The 13,554-nt window shown below is 43.1% G+C and overlaps 1 protein-coding gene across 5 annotated transcripts in view; it reads right to left on the reverse strand.

The window, feature by feature from the left end:
- Positions 1–13,554, reverse strand: part of shank3a (SH3 and multiple ankyrin repeat domains 3a) — a 140,602-nt gene that overhangs the window by 12,634 nt on the left and 114,414 nt on the right. For 4 of the 5 annotated variants that reach the window (XM_047333241.1, XM_047333242.1, XM_047333245.1 and 1 more), the window contains 9 exons: positions 10,259–10,334; positions 7,628–7,710; positions 6,265–6,389; positions 5,918–6,053; positions 2,234–2,314; positions 2,032–2,055; positions 1,507–1,634; positions 1,243–1,348; positions 24–550 (listed from right to left, as the gene is read on the reverse strand). In XM_047333241.1, coding sequence (XP_047189197.1) covers positions 24–550; positions 1,243–1,348; positions 1,507–1,634; positions 2,032–2,055; positions 2,234–2,314; positions 5,918–6,053; positions 6,265–6,389; positions 7,628–7,710; positions 10,259–10,334 — 1,286 coding nt within the window. The remainder of the gene's footprint in view (positions 1–23; positions 551–1,242; positions 1,349–1,506; positions 1,635–2,031; positions 2,056–2,233; positions 2,315–5,917; positions 6,054–6,264; positions 6,390–7,627; positions 7,711–10,258; positions 10,335–13,554) is intronic. The other variant, XM_047333243.1, reaches the window with a different exon arrangement.

Raw genomic sequence — 13,554 nt, forward strand, 5'->3', positions numbered from 1 at the left:
ATCATCCTTAACATACAACCTACCTGCAGTTGTTTTACCAAGGGACTTTTCTTCCTCTGGGGCTTGGTAGGTGTGTACAGTCCGATGCTAAATTGACCCACATTAGCATAAGGGTTGTCAATAACCCGACCCTTCCTTTTGATGCGCTCAGGTGGAGTAGCAGCAGAGGGTCGGGGGATTTCTGTAGGCTCTACAGGCAGATGGGAAGAGTCCTGGAGGATGATCATGGAGCGGGCTTTTTTCTGTCTTTCAATGTGTGTGGCCTGCCGCTGAGCGGCCTCGTAAGGCAGGTCCAAGGAGGAGGGCTTGAAGCTGGAGCGTCCTCCATGCTCGTGGCCCTGACTCTGGGTCCTAGATGGGGGAGGAGGGGGGCAAAAGGCTGGGGGAGGACCAGTGTCTAGGTAGTAGGGAGGAGGAGGCGGTGCTGTTTGTGGGGGTGGAGGGATGGGATGGGGCTGCGAGTGGTCTCGGAGGCTGTCTGTCATAGAGGAACTACGGGGAAAACGGTGCTCGTCTGCAAGGGCAGACAGCCGATCCTCCTCAGTGGCACCTGATGAAGGGGGGGGGGGGGGGGGGGGGCACAGGTCATCTGGTGATGGGGTGTGCGCTCATGAAAAAGGACCATTTTACAGCAGCCCAGCAGGTCCACAGCTACATGTAAAATACACTGGAATGCATCCATCTATAAATCTGTTCATTCACAGATAATAATAATACCAGGTGTATAAAAACCAAGCTATACAACACTTTAATAAACATGTAATTCTAAATTTTTTGGTCTTATTTAACAATTAATTCAACATTAATTTAATGAGTATAACTGAAAACAGGAAAAATGTTAAATAATACAGAGTTTTAATAATGAATGTGTATATCTACTTTCAAAGCAGGCCCTGCGTTTGATCATCTGCTCTGCAAATCTGTTTCTGTGAATATTGAATAGGCACATTTGCACATTCTGACCATGTAACGCAATGTAAGTATATATATTTGTAACTATGCCAACTGTTTCTTCATCTGTCAAGGTTTAGAGAGAGTGATTCCTTATCAATAGGCACTTTGATTGATTAGAACGCAGCTTCATCCCGTTTGTACTGCTGTCTACATGTTGTTCTTTATGGGTGTAGTAAAGCAAGAAATGGAAATCTATATGTTCAAGTATTACCTATAAGCATATACTGTACATAAGATACACTATCATTCACCTTATTTGAATATGTACAGGATGGGTGATTGTTTTACCAAAAGACTTGGTCCTGGACATCCCCTTTGGTAGTGGTATGTGACCTCTCTCAATGCCCGGGTGAAGACCTCCATGTAGAGTCATCCCTTGTCTCTCAAACAGTGACTGCAGCACAAGAAACAATCCCCCCCCCCGCCCCAACATTTATAGTGTTATTAAAAGATAGTTTGAATGTCTTCAGAGCATCTGTAACACTTCAAAAACAGTACACAGAATACCAAGAACAAAGCGAGCGTCAGTGTGCTGTGTGTAGGTGCACATACACTGATCTCTGCTGGTGTTATTCTCCTGCTGGTAGGCCGTTGTTTGACAGTGGCTGCTCTGTAATCCGCCTCCGGGGGCTGAGAACGTAAGATAGACTCCTGCGATGCCAACATCTCATCTAGTCTCTCTGTTGAGAAGCAAATAAGCCAGAACTAAATACCGAGACATTCATACAGAGAAGCACTGTGCCATCATTTCGAACACATTGCTAACACAAAAAGAGAATGCAGACTGTGATTAAAAAGGCATCTCCGCAATGAAGTTAAAGTGATGTTACGCTCTGTGGCATGGTGCCACATATCATTCAATACGGTTCAATGTATTTCCTGGATGGCTGCTAGGGAATGAGCGCTAAGAGTTGAAAGAGACAGAGAGTGAAGAAAAGACAAAAAGTGGAGAAAGAGTCCACGTGTTTCAAGTGTTCTGCTCTTCTGCTCTAGCCAACGCTGCTTAAATTGACACAGCAGTGATAAATGATCATGGCGTTCAGACAGGGAGGTGTCAACTTCTTGTCTCAGACTCACCTCCTCTCCTCCTCCGAGCAGAAGCTTGGTGGGAAAAAGATAGCGTCAGCAGAGGAGGGAAAATGACAAGGACAAGCCAACAGAAGTGACTATGCTAAAAGTTAGGAGACACACCGAGTTTTGATTACAAAGGCGAAGCAGAAATGTGACAGAAAAGGAGCAGGAGGTGGGGGAGTTTGCATGCCAGATCTCTGGCACTCACCCAGTTCTTCGAGCTCAGCGGTCATGGACTTGGAGCGCAGTGTCAGGGTGGTGCTGGGAGCTCTCTTGGGTGGTGGGGGAGCTGTGGAGAGAAGGCATGGTGTTGAGGATGAAGTTGAGGGGGATGACAATCCTTTGGCTTTGCGGCTCAGTGCTCTCCTGGCGTCGCCCAGACGGCCAGCCCATCCAGTCTTCACTGCTTTCATCTGGTCAAACTCAGATGAACTGGGCGTCTCACACTTAGCCAACACCTTGTTCAGGCTACGATTGGAGCTCAACTTCTTCATGTTTTGTTCTCTGCTGGTCCAGCGGCTTTAAATTTGTCAGCCTTTCTCCAGGTCTTTCAATTTTTTAGTCTCTGTGCTGCAAGAATTCCTCTCTGCTGAGGAGCCCAGAGGCAGTAAATGTACAGCTCAGTCCTCTCTTTAACATCCCTGGCTTTCTGAATCTTGCTATTACTAACTAAACTGAATTTGTCCACCGCAGTAGGCAGACTTGATAAAATGAGTGTGGCAGGGACAGGGAAAAAGTCGCCCATCTTACTTTTAATATGCTGCTTGTCTGGTAACTAGCAGGTGTGCATCACACAGAAACACGCTGACACACCGGCTTACATACACAGGCACATCCTCCCACATGCAGATACACAGATACAACTCCCCGAGGGAGGTCATGATGATGTGGGCTGACAGACAGGGAAATGATGGTAAATTCAACAGCTCAGGAAAATAATGCGCTGCAGATTTTATACCCCAAAGCTCATGGGAGCCTCCCAATCCAACGATACACACAGAGCAACCGGGCTGTTTTCAGCCAACTCGAAGCAGTAACACACATCTACCAAATGTTTGTTCCTACTGTTAACTACAGAGTTACGGGTTTTTAATTAGGTTAAAGTAAACACTGTAATTAAACAAATTAAAAATCATGCAGTCGTGTACTTGAGCAGGTTAAGTCTGCAGTACAAATGTAATACCAGAGAGATGAACAGTGACCACTAAGTCACATACAACAACTATACATGCTTAACAAACCAAAGTTTCTGAACAACACCCCACGATAATACGAGATCAGCTCACTCTATCCGACATCGACCCGCTAACACTCAATGCACCAATGTAGAGCGACAGAGCTCTGAATCCCACAGATGCCCTAGTGCCTCACTAAAGCCTCACTATCCTGCTGTTGCCAGAAGCTGCAGAGCTAGTGTACATACGCCATCCTGGGTACAGTCCATATCAAAAATCTTCACTTCATCACCAGTCTGCGCATTCTGGTACAGTGGCAGGGAGCAGAGGCGATGGAGGAGGATGGAGAAAGAGAGAGGAACAGAGACAGAGTTAGAGGGAGGGAGGGAGGGAGGGAGGGAGGGAGGGAGGGAGAGAGAGAGAGAGAGAGAGAGAGAGAGAGAGAGAGAGATGCTTTTGCTGTAATGTAATGCTTAATTCAAACATGCAGTGTAGTCACCATGGCAACGGTGGCAGTAGTGAGCACTCACATGGTGCAGAGAATATGTGTTTGCTTGCAAGTGTGTGTGTGTGTGTGTGTGTGTGTGTGTGTGTGTGTGTGTGTGTGTGTGTGTGTGTGACTGCGTATGTGTGAGCATGCGGTGCGGTACAATATGCAGAGTGCGTCCCACTGGAGGAGCGGTGCAGGGGGAGAGGGTATTCAACACAGCTTAGGATGTAAAAAAAGACTTTCAGGAGAAGTTTGAGACTCTCGTTCTGCCTCAGCTCGGAAACACTAAACACGCACCATCTTGTCTCCAGCCGTTTGCACAGTGTGTATCCCTGCACTTGAATCTGTCTGCCCATCACAGCAAAGGGATCTTCTCAACCACTGTCTATTCATTCCACCTCCCTCCGAGGTACAGTGGTCTCAGCAGCTCAGACACAACTAGAACTAGGCAGGCGTTAATGGCGGCAAGAAGACAAGGACATTGGCATTTCACAATAGAAGAAGAAACGGACAAAACACACTAATTAAAGCCAAATCACTCCAAATAAATGCAATGATACATACAAACATATCGATGAGGGTGTTACTTTGAACAAACACCTTTATATACAGAAAGAAAGTAAGACAACAATGATGCTAAAAGAATAGAAAGATAATAGATAACAATTTGGGTTTATACTCACTGAGCACTTTATTAGGGAACACTATACTATACTGGTTTCTCCATTTGCTATCATAATGGCTTCAACTCTTTGTCACATTTATTACACAAGTTACGGAAAACATTTGTTTAAGATTCTGGTCCCTGTTGACATGACAGCATCGTATCATTTCTGCAGATTTGTCAGATGCATATTAATGCTGTTAATCTCCCATTCTAGCACGTCACAAAGATTATCTATTGGATTCGGATCTGGTGCCCGGGGGAGAGGCCACTGAAGTTCACTCACTGCGATGTTCATGAGACCATTTCGAGACAAAGTTTGCTTTGTGACAGTCTGCATTATTATGCATAATTAGTCATTACAAAATGAGTAAATTCTGGCCATACATGGATTCACATGGCAGCAACAATACTAAGAGGCTTTGACAAAAAAAAAAATATGCCAAGAAAACTTTCCCACACCATTACACCACACACAGCCTGGACTGTTGACACAAAACAGGCTGGGTCCATGGATTCATACTGTTGATGCCAAATTCTGACCCTACCATCTGTGTGTCCAAAGAAATCCAGAGTCAGCAGACCAGGCGATGGTTTACCACTCTTCAGCTGTCCAGTGTTGGTGAACCTTTGACCACTGCAGCCTCACATTTTTTTCCCCCATGTAAAATCTTGCTTGAATAAATCTAACAATTTACTTTACTTAAACTGACAATTGAACAAACTCAATCCAGTGAGGATGAGTGTGAAAAGCGGTTCGGGTCCCCAGAAGGAGGCAGTAAGTGGATCTTCAGTTAAAAAGATTTTTTTTGGAAAAGATAAAACCAAGAGACTACTGTAAAGAGACGAGCGTAAGGAAAGATACAAAGACAACAGAGGTGAGGAACGGGCAGACAGACAGACAGACAGGTGGAGAAGAGGGAGATAAAGATGGAGAAAGAAAGATTAAGAGAGACCGTACGGCCTTAAGTAGCAGGATTGAGTTGATACATACTGTCCCTCTGAAACTAGGTCAAACACATTTATCACTGTCTGTGTATCTCAAAATCCTAAATGAAGCGCACACACGGACGGAGTGTACACAGTCCTGAGGTCATAGTGCCAGGACTGTGTGGGAGCTGAGTAATGGTGAGCTGTGGTTGACATGGAAACCACATTAATTTATAGCAGGGAAACATGGAAGACATCAACTTGGAAATGGAAACACACATTTTCCTAAAATCTACTGTACATAAAACTTACTTGTCTCCATTAATACAATTATCAAATCCATAATCAAATAACTGAGACGTCCTGTGAGAAATGATTTGTGCCATGCTAAAATCCCATAAGGCCTCAAAGAAATTTAATGAAATCATTAATGCATAATTAGTAGAGCATGCCCATTTAAATTATTGTTGTACTAATGTACTAATGACTGAGTTTAGTAACGATCCTTACAAGATTTTACATATGATTTCACATGTATTTCATTTTAAAAGCAACAGTTAATATGTGGAAATACGAATTTAGCTCAGAGTTGTTTTTTTTAAAGGAAGGACATCTCGTCCCTCTCGTCTTTACCTTTCTTGCGAATGACTTCCTCGGACTCAGGTTTGCGTGTGACAGACACCACCTTCATCAGCAGCCGGTTGCCCCCTTGTCGGATCAAGGACACCACCTGCTTATGGCCCACCTTCACTACATTTACCCCGTTTACCTAAGAGAAACCACACAGTCAGAGATTCTGCACACGATAAATGTTCTTGTGCCTCTTTTGCAGATACAGGAGGAGACACACATCACAACTTCAACAGCACCACAGGACTGCGAAATCCTGCACTTGTTAGTTTCTCTTCTGTGTTCAAGTCCATTACCAGTGTGTTCATCCATGAGATGAAAAAGCAATTAAAGAGCAAGTCCTTCATTACCTCAATGAGGAAGTCTCCTGTCCTCAGACAGGCCCTCCAGGCCACTCCCTCCACATCCACAGACTCCAGGTACTGCAGGGCAGGAAACGCTGGGGTCGGGGTGAACTCTTCAATGGGCGTCTCAGCTGAGAAGAAAACACGGAGAAAAACCCCGCCCATAACAGTTTACTCTGAGTCCGTTTTGTTTCTCCACTAAGTGATCAAAAAAAGATCACAAACAGAAAATGAATTGCATGATGCAGAGAATATTTGGATAATGTTTGCAGTCGGTTTGAATATGCTCCATTTCAATTTCATGGGGCAATGATGTATTTTTCAAAACTTTCATTTTAGCTGTACCAAAATTATTTAAATGATAAATATGTCATGTTTAGTTCAATTCAGGGACTAAAGGTGTATAAAACATGAATGGTAGGAGTGGATGTATGACTACTTCCTGCTGCAGCTAAATAATATTACTGATCACACATGGTCACATGTCTCAACAAAACAGACACCTGCACACACACTTTGTTATGTGAATGTGCTATGACAAACTCCATTTCATCTTGGGAAGAATCCCAAAAAATCTTTGACACATGAGAGTTCTCAGAGGACCACTAATTGAAGTTCAGTGTGTGTGTGTGTGTGTGTGTGTATGTGTGTGTGTGTGTTTAAGGTTAGTGGGGAGAGTGAGTAAAATAGAACAGGGTGAGCCAGGATCCTTTGTAGTGAGTGATGGAGCAGTAACAGACTCCCGGCAAGGTGCCTGAGAGGGGTTACCATGGAAACCAACCGAGCAGGGAGCTGGCACGTGCACGAGTAAAATTAATTTGTGGCGATGGAGATGAGTGGAGAGGCGATTTTGGTAAAATTGCTGAAACACATTTTGAGACCATAATGGAAAGGAAGGACATGAGGGAGGTGAAGGAACGAAAAGAAGAATGGACAGGGGCACGATGAAATGAGAGAGGAGAGTAAAGAGGAGTGTGTGTCTACTAAAGCGCAACGCCATGTGTGGGGAACAGATGGGACAGCTAGCTGACAGCTCAGCCAAGGATGACGCTACCGAAGGGGCTACATGCACTCACACACACACAGAGAGAGAGAGAGAGAGAGAGAGAGAGAGAGAGAGAGAGAGAGAGAGAGAGAGAAAGCATCTGAGTATACAAGTGGTGTTGTTGTTGATTAAACAGCAACAATCGAGAGAAAGCCACAGTCAGATCAACAAACTACCCCTTATTTCAAAACTATTTCATATGTTGAAAATAGGAATGTAGAGTGAATGTAAATGTTTTGGCAAAAGTGTGTGTGTGTTCATGTGTGTGTTTGTGTGTGTGTGTGTGTGTGTGTGTGTGTGTGTGTGTGCGTGTGTTTGGCTCACCTTTGGCTCCACGCAAGACAAAACCAAACCCCTCATTTTCTTTTTTCTGTAAAACAGCATTCTTCTCCTCTATGATATAGTCACTGTTGAGGAGAGAAAAGAGGGAGAGCAGGAATGAATCCAATACCATCCTCACTCACACACACACACACACACACACACACGCACACACACACACACACACACACACACACACACAAACACACACACACGCACACGCACGCGGAGAGTAGAGAGAGTCAGTCGGTGGGGGTTGAGGGGTGGGAGGAGATGGAGGCACACAAACGCACACGCACGCTTTCCTGTAAGTTAAAAGCTCAGCTCAAGATTACCAAAGGTTATACTCGTACTTCGAGAGAGAGACACACACACTCACGGAGGTAAAGACACAGAGAACAAGAGTGTGACAAAGCGAGCAGGTGAAAGAGAGAGTCCTCATGATTGAAGGAGAGTGAATCAATCTTCTGACTGATCCTACAGATGAGACCGCAGCAGAGGAGGGTGTTAAGGGCTTTTGCTAAAGAAACTGACAGAGACGGCTCAGATGCAATATTACCTCCTGACTAATGACGGGGGGAATAGGAGACAAAAAGTAAGTGAGCAGTTCATCACTGCCCGATATTCCTGAGTGTTGAGTGGTGAAGGCTGTTACAGTAGATGGAGTTAACCTGTGCAGCTCTGCGCACACTGATACACATGTTTTCAAGCTGCATGTTTGCGCTCAAAGCCAAAACCAAAGCGGGGTAAGGAAAGCATTCTACACCGGCAAAGTGAATATCAGCACGATGGCTGGCTCGGTGCACAAAAGAAATTCAGAGCAGCTGTCGTTCAACAAGTTAAGTGTAAAAGGTAAGTATGAGTTGTAGTCGTTTTATTCAATATGTATGATGGTTAAAGAGGTAGACGGAGGGGTGGGCTCGACTGAAAGTGAATTAAGGAGACCTCAATACCTCTGACCTCAAGTGTAGATGACTAAAACCGAATAGTCCTTCACATAAACATGGTGAACACAGATGACAAAGAAACTGTGTTATTACGTCGTCAAATCTCGTCACAACACACGTTGACTGAGGGGACTGCTGCCAGTCTACTGCCTGAACACCATCACAAAAGACGTTGGTCGTTTTTTGTGATTTCCAGTATTTAAAGTCGCCCTTTGTCATTGGCTAAGGCAAATGTAGAGGGCTAGTGTTCAGGTTGCCACTCGGTGGGTGGCTGCAGTCCCCATTAGCTCAGTAGCTTACCCACCACTCACTCAGACTTACCAAGGGAACACAAAGCTCCTGCTGCTGGAGCCAGGAGACCCATAACAAACCTTTCTGCAGGAGGGAGGCCAAAGGTTTGGTTTCACAAAAAGCTATCTATCCACTTTTGCACCTATTGTTGTGCACAAAAAAACTTCGTTGGTTAAGCATCACTCAGGTGCTTTGTTTCAGTCCAAAGCCTTTTATCCACTACACTTTCATCTCTGCTCTACGCTCCCCAAAAACGCTGCATTAATGCAATATGCTCACTGCCCTTGTTCAGAATCTCTATCCACCTACATAACTCAACAAAGTTAAAAAAAAAAAAACCCTCTGATGTAAGAATGTTTCCTGAAAATATTTCTGTCCTGACATTTGTGATTCTAATATTCCAGAGACTGAAGTTCAGAATCCATCTGAGAAAATGTAGCCCATCACTCACTCAAGTGTCTGTCCTGTATGGGTTTCCTGCTGGCATGCCCAACTGGTATTTTATTTTATATGACATTCATATTTTGCATTTGGCCCTTAATATTTCAGAGCTCTATCCTCCTGTGATTTAATGAAGTGTTCATTTTTTATTACTTCTGCAAAGCGACAACACAGTTACTTTATTTTGTATTCCTCCAGGTCTGAACTAAAATACATTTTGGTTTTAAGAAATGTCAACCACAAAACAAAAAACATATATATACATACCATGAAATGTCTGTGACTATCACAGGCTAGTGCCTGTAATAATGCAAATTCCAAAAAGCCCCTATATATCTGGCAACTGAAGTGACATTTAATCCAACTAAAACCTAGAAAGCAAGAAGCTGACATTTCATAAAAGGCTGAGGAAGTGGATGATGGAAACAATGCTCACTCAGACTAGCTCTGTCGCTCTTTGTCTGACACACTGTGGCATTAAGGCGAGAATTTGCATCATAACAAATGAGCTCGCTATTGCACTCTCAGGTAAAAAATCTGATTTAGAAGAGAAAGGGCACTCACACTCTCTACACAATAAATTTCAGTTTGAGACAGGGACAGAATTGAATAAGAAAATCCTGGCAACAAATTGTTGCCACACACATGCACGTGGAGCAATACAATATTATGCATTTCTATGCTGAGATACCGACATATACAGAAAAGAGCAAACGGTTAAACTGAGTTATGCAATAGAATTTCATGTGAGTTTTACTATTAGAACAGGGTGCAGTGGCTGCATGATGTCTTTAGATGGCAGCACCTCCAAAGCACTCAAACCATTTTTTTTACATGCACTTCATCACCCTCTCTTAAGGTGATGTGACCTATATTGTTTATGCAGTACAGTGTGCACCAATACACATGGCCTGCACACTGCAGCAGCATGATGGCTCAGAGAAAGAGGCTGTACCTGTATGAGGTGAAGTTATCGTAGGATCCCACAGTGTAGTGTCTGAACAGTCTCTTGGTGCGGTCCTCCCGAGTCTCTGCAAAACAAATCAAATGCCTTTTGATTTAATCAGACAATCCAGCATTTTCAATTGTTCTGCATTTGGTTCAAACACCTTGAAAGGATAACCTAACCCTTAAAACGGTGTATTTAAGTTTAAAAGTAAATCGCTCATTTGGTAATTTTTTTGTACATATATCTGCGTTTGATATTAAATTAACAATTTCAAATTACAGAGAGGAAATACACAAGCTGTGAAAAAATTGAAACACTACTGATTTGGATTCCCTTATAACAAAGTCTTACACTCAGAGAATGGTGATAAGAAATACCACCAAATTATGAAAACATGAAAAATTCAGAAATTCATATGATTTCATATTAGAGGCACTATTGCAATCGCCCACACGTCATCTGAGGCTTAAATTGCTGGTACAGTGCACTGTCTTGAAAGCAGGCTGCTCTTGCTGCATTTGAAGAAATGAGCAAATGAGCTTAATCTAGAATCTTCCCAGGAATGTACTTCTTAAATGTGATTAAGAAAAGACAGTTTATTTTCTAAGTTTTGCTAGCGTCCACAATAATCGTAAAAAAAAGAGTGTCAACGGTCTGTTCCGTGTTTCCGCCCCAGAATGGAGAAATCTAATTCAGTTATAACAGAGGAGGAAATATCATTAACACACTTCATTTGTCATAAACTATCAGAGTATAATTTTTCCATGGTATATATTTTTTTATATTGTAACAGTAAATTAATCGCAATATTATTCCTTTAAAGTGTGTCTTTTAAAGTGGGACATGCATTAGGACAGGCATCCCGTTGAGTCCAATTAATATAGTGTGTGTGTGTGTGTGTGTTTGTGTGTGTGTGTGTGTATGTGTGTGTGTGCGTGTTCGGTTCTTGTCAGCATGTGGGTGGATTTATCCTATGGGAGTGCTGATAGAGATTGATGCCCTCTTGCCATCCCAATAATGCACATTGCATCTCCACTAAACAGCAGTCTGCTGACTACTGAGCCCCAGATCCTTTCAGGCCACATAGATACGATTCAAAAAGTCATTTCTTACTGCAACATATGAAGACACATGTGAGACAACACATGACATAACAAAGTGGGTCTTGCAACAGATGTTATACTAAAATAATATTATTTCTCAATTCTCTACATTCAGGGGTGAGTACACCTCCACAGCCAGAGAGTAAAAAGTATTCAATGGTTATAATAAAAAATTATATAACAAACATTTCAATGATGACGACAATGTTTACAATGACAAATATAACAGCATCAATATTATTATGTCATTAGTAGAATGATGATGATAAAATGGTGCAATAGACGACTAAATCATAGCAGCAATTGTTGGCAATTGCTAATAAAGACACACACACACACACACACACACACACACACTATATATATATATATATATACATATGCATTCATAAACTTTTGATTTGGAGAAGTGAGAGTGAGAGGTGTCCTGGTGGTGATACCAGACGCACTGCATGTAGCCATGAGCTGATAACACGTTTCTCTGTTTCCCGTCACCTTTTACAGTCGGCTATCTGAAGAACGCGACACATCAAACTGTTTTGAGATATTCTGGTTATGTGAGAGAGCAAAAGGCGAAAATATTAAAAAGGGAAAGAGATCAAAGTAAGAGAGCGCACTTGGAGTGGTGGGCATCCTCAGTTCCCCCTGTCCGTCTGACAGGGCGTGAGTGACAGACTGTCAGCTGTGAACAACTTGAAGCTCTGAAAACTGCATCCACTGTCACGATGTGACACAGTAGAGGGAAATAAGCAATCTGCTCCAATGTTTAACTATGACCCTGCAGCCTCTGTTCTTCCTTTCTCACCCAGCTTCTCGTTTTCATGTACTTCAATAAGCCGTTAACCAGATTTTCTTTGGATTTACTTGAGGTGAGAAATCCTCAGCATTTATCTCTGGAGGTAGATTCCCCCTTCAAGTGGATGAGGACATCGCTGGGAACACCTGTGCAGAGGGTGTTTTCCATTTGGCAAACAGGACTGGGTTTATACAGTAGGTTTATTGGCAATCTGCCGAGGTAATGATGTTATGCCAACGTTGTACTCAGCAGATGCAGTAAGAGGTGTCACTGTCCCTTCCCTCCAATCGGGCAGGGTTTCTTCTGCTTTCTCTGATGCCATCGGGGAGTCCAGTGGATTGTTTTAAATTTGCTTTACAACCTGGATGACTAAAACGACTGTACACAGAAAACAAATGTACAATCTGACAACCTAAAATAGAAGTAGAAGGGGAAGTTTGAGGAAAAGTGAACGCAGGGAAATGAATGACACACCTCGTGAAAAGAAAAAGAAGAATTGTAGATTGGCCGTGAGTTTGTATCTAAGAATGAGATTTGTAAATAAGAAATGGTTCTTAGTTATTGGAGCAGCAAAAGGGGAGAGGAGAGGTAAGAGCTGGCTGGTATTTTGTCTGGGTGAGAAGGTTACTCTACATCCAATCGTGGGAGGAAGGATGTGGCAGTTTGTGAGCTCTAGTTGTCAAAAAGGAAGTAGTGAAGAAAGAAAAGGTGATATTTGGTGAGATAGTTGTAGATGAGTCAGCACCTGTCCTCTCCTGCATATAATTATTCAGAGTCTGACTTCTACTGCCCACACTCAGCGCACACACACTCAGCGCACACGCACACACATGCACGCACACGCGTGCACGCATCATCAAAATGTCCTCACTTCATTAAAGGACAAAATAAAAGGAGAATCAGCCAAATGCTGGATTATTCTCAGTGTGTGTGTGTGTGTGTGTGTGTGAGAATTTCAGTGTCTCAGTGGTATGCATCTGTTTATGTACAGTATGTGTTTGTGTGTACAAACTATGTGACACCAGATGCAATCTAAGAGTGTGAAATGTAGCTCATTCATCACAACTGTCATCTACCTTGTCCAGCCCAGGAGCAACTAACGGCAGGGCCCTGATAGCACAGATAACCTCCACACACACACACACACACACACACACACGCACGCACGCACGCACGCACGCACGCACAGAAAAACTGAATATGTCAATATCTCAAAACAATACACGGATAAAGACCTTCTGCCTTATATGCCTTAATTTATACCTTGCTGATGCAGCATTCTGAACAGGAACGTAAACCTCACAACTTCCAAGGACAATGATGTCACTGTCCTGGCCGCAGCGTTTGATTGACAGGTCATTTCCGGGAGGTGCAGCAATAAAAGATTCAAGCGATAACTACTC

Source organism: Scophthalmus maximus, chromosome 7 (genome assembly GCF_022379125.1).
Source record: "Scophthalmus maximus strain ysfricsl-2021 chromosome 7, ASM2237912v1, whole genome shotgun sequence".
Lineage (NCBI taxonomy): Eukaryota > Metazoa > Chordata > Actinopteri > Pleuronectiformes > Scophthalmidae > Scophthalmus > Scophthalmus maximus.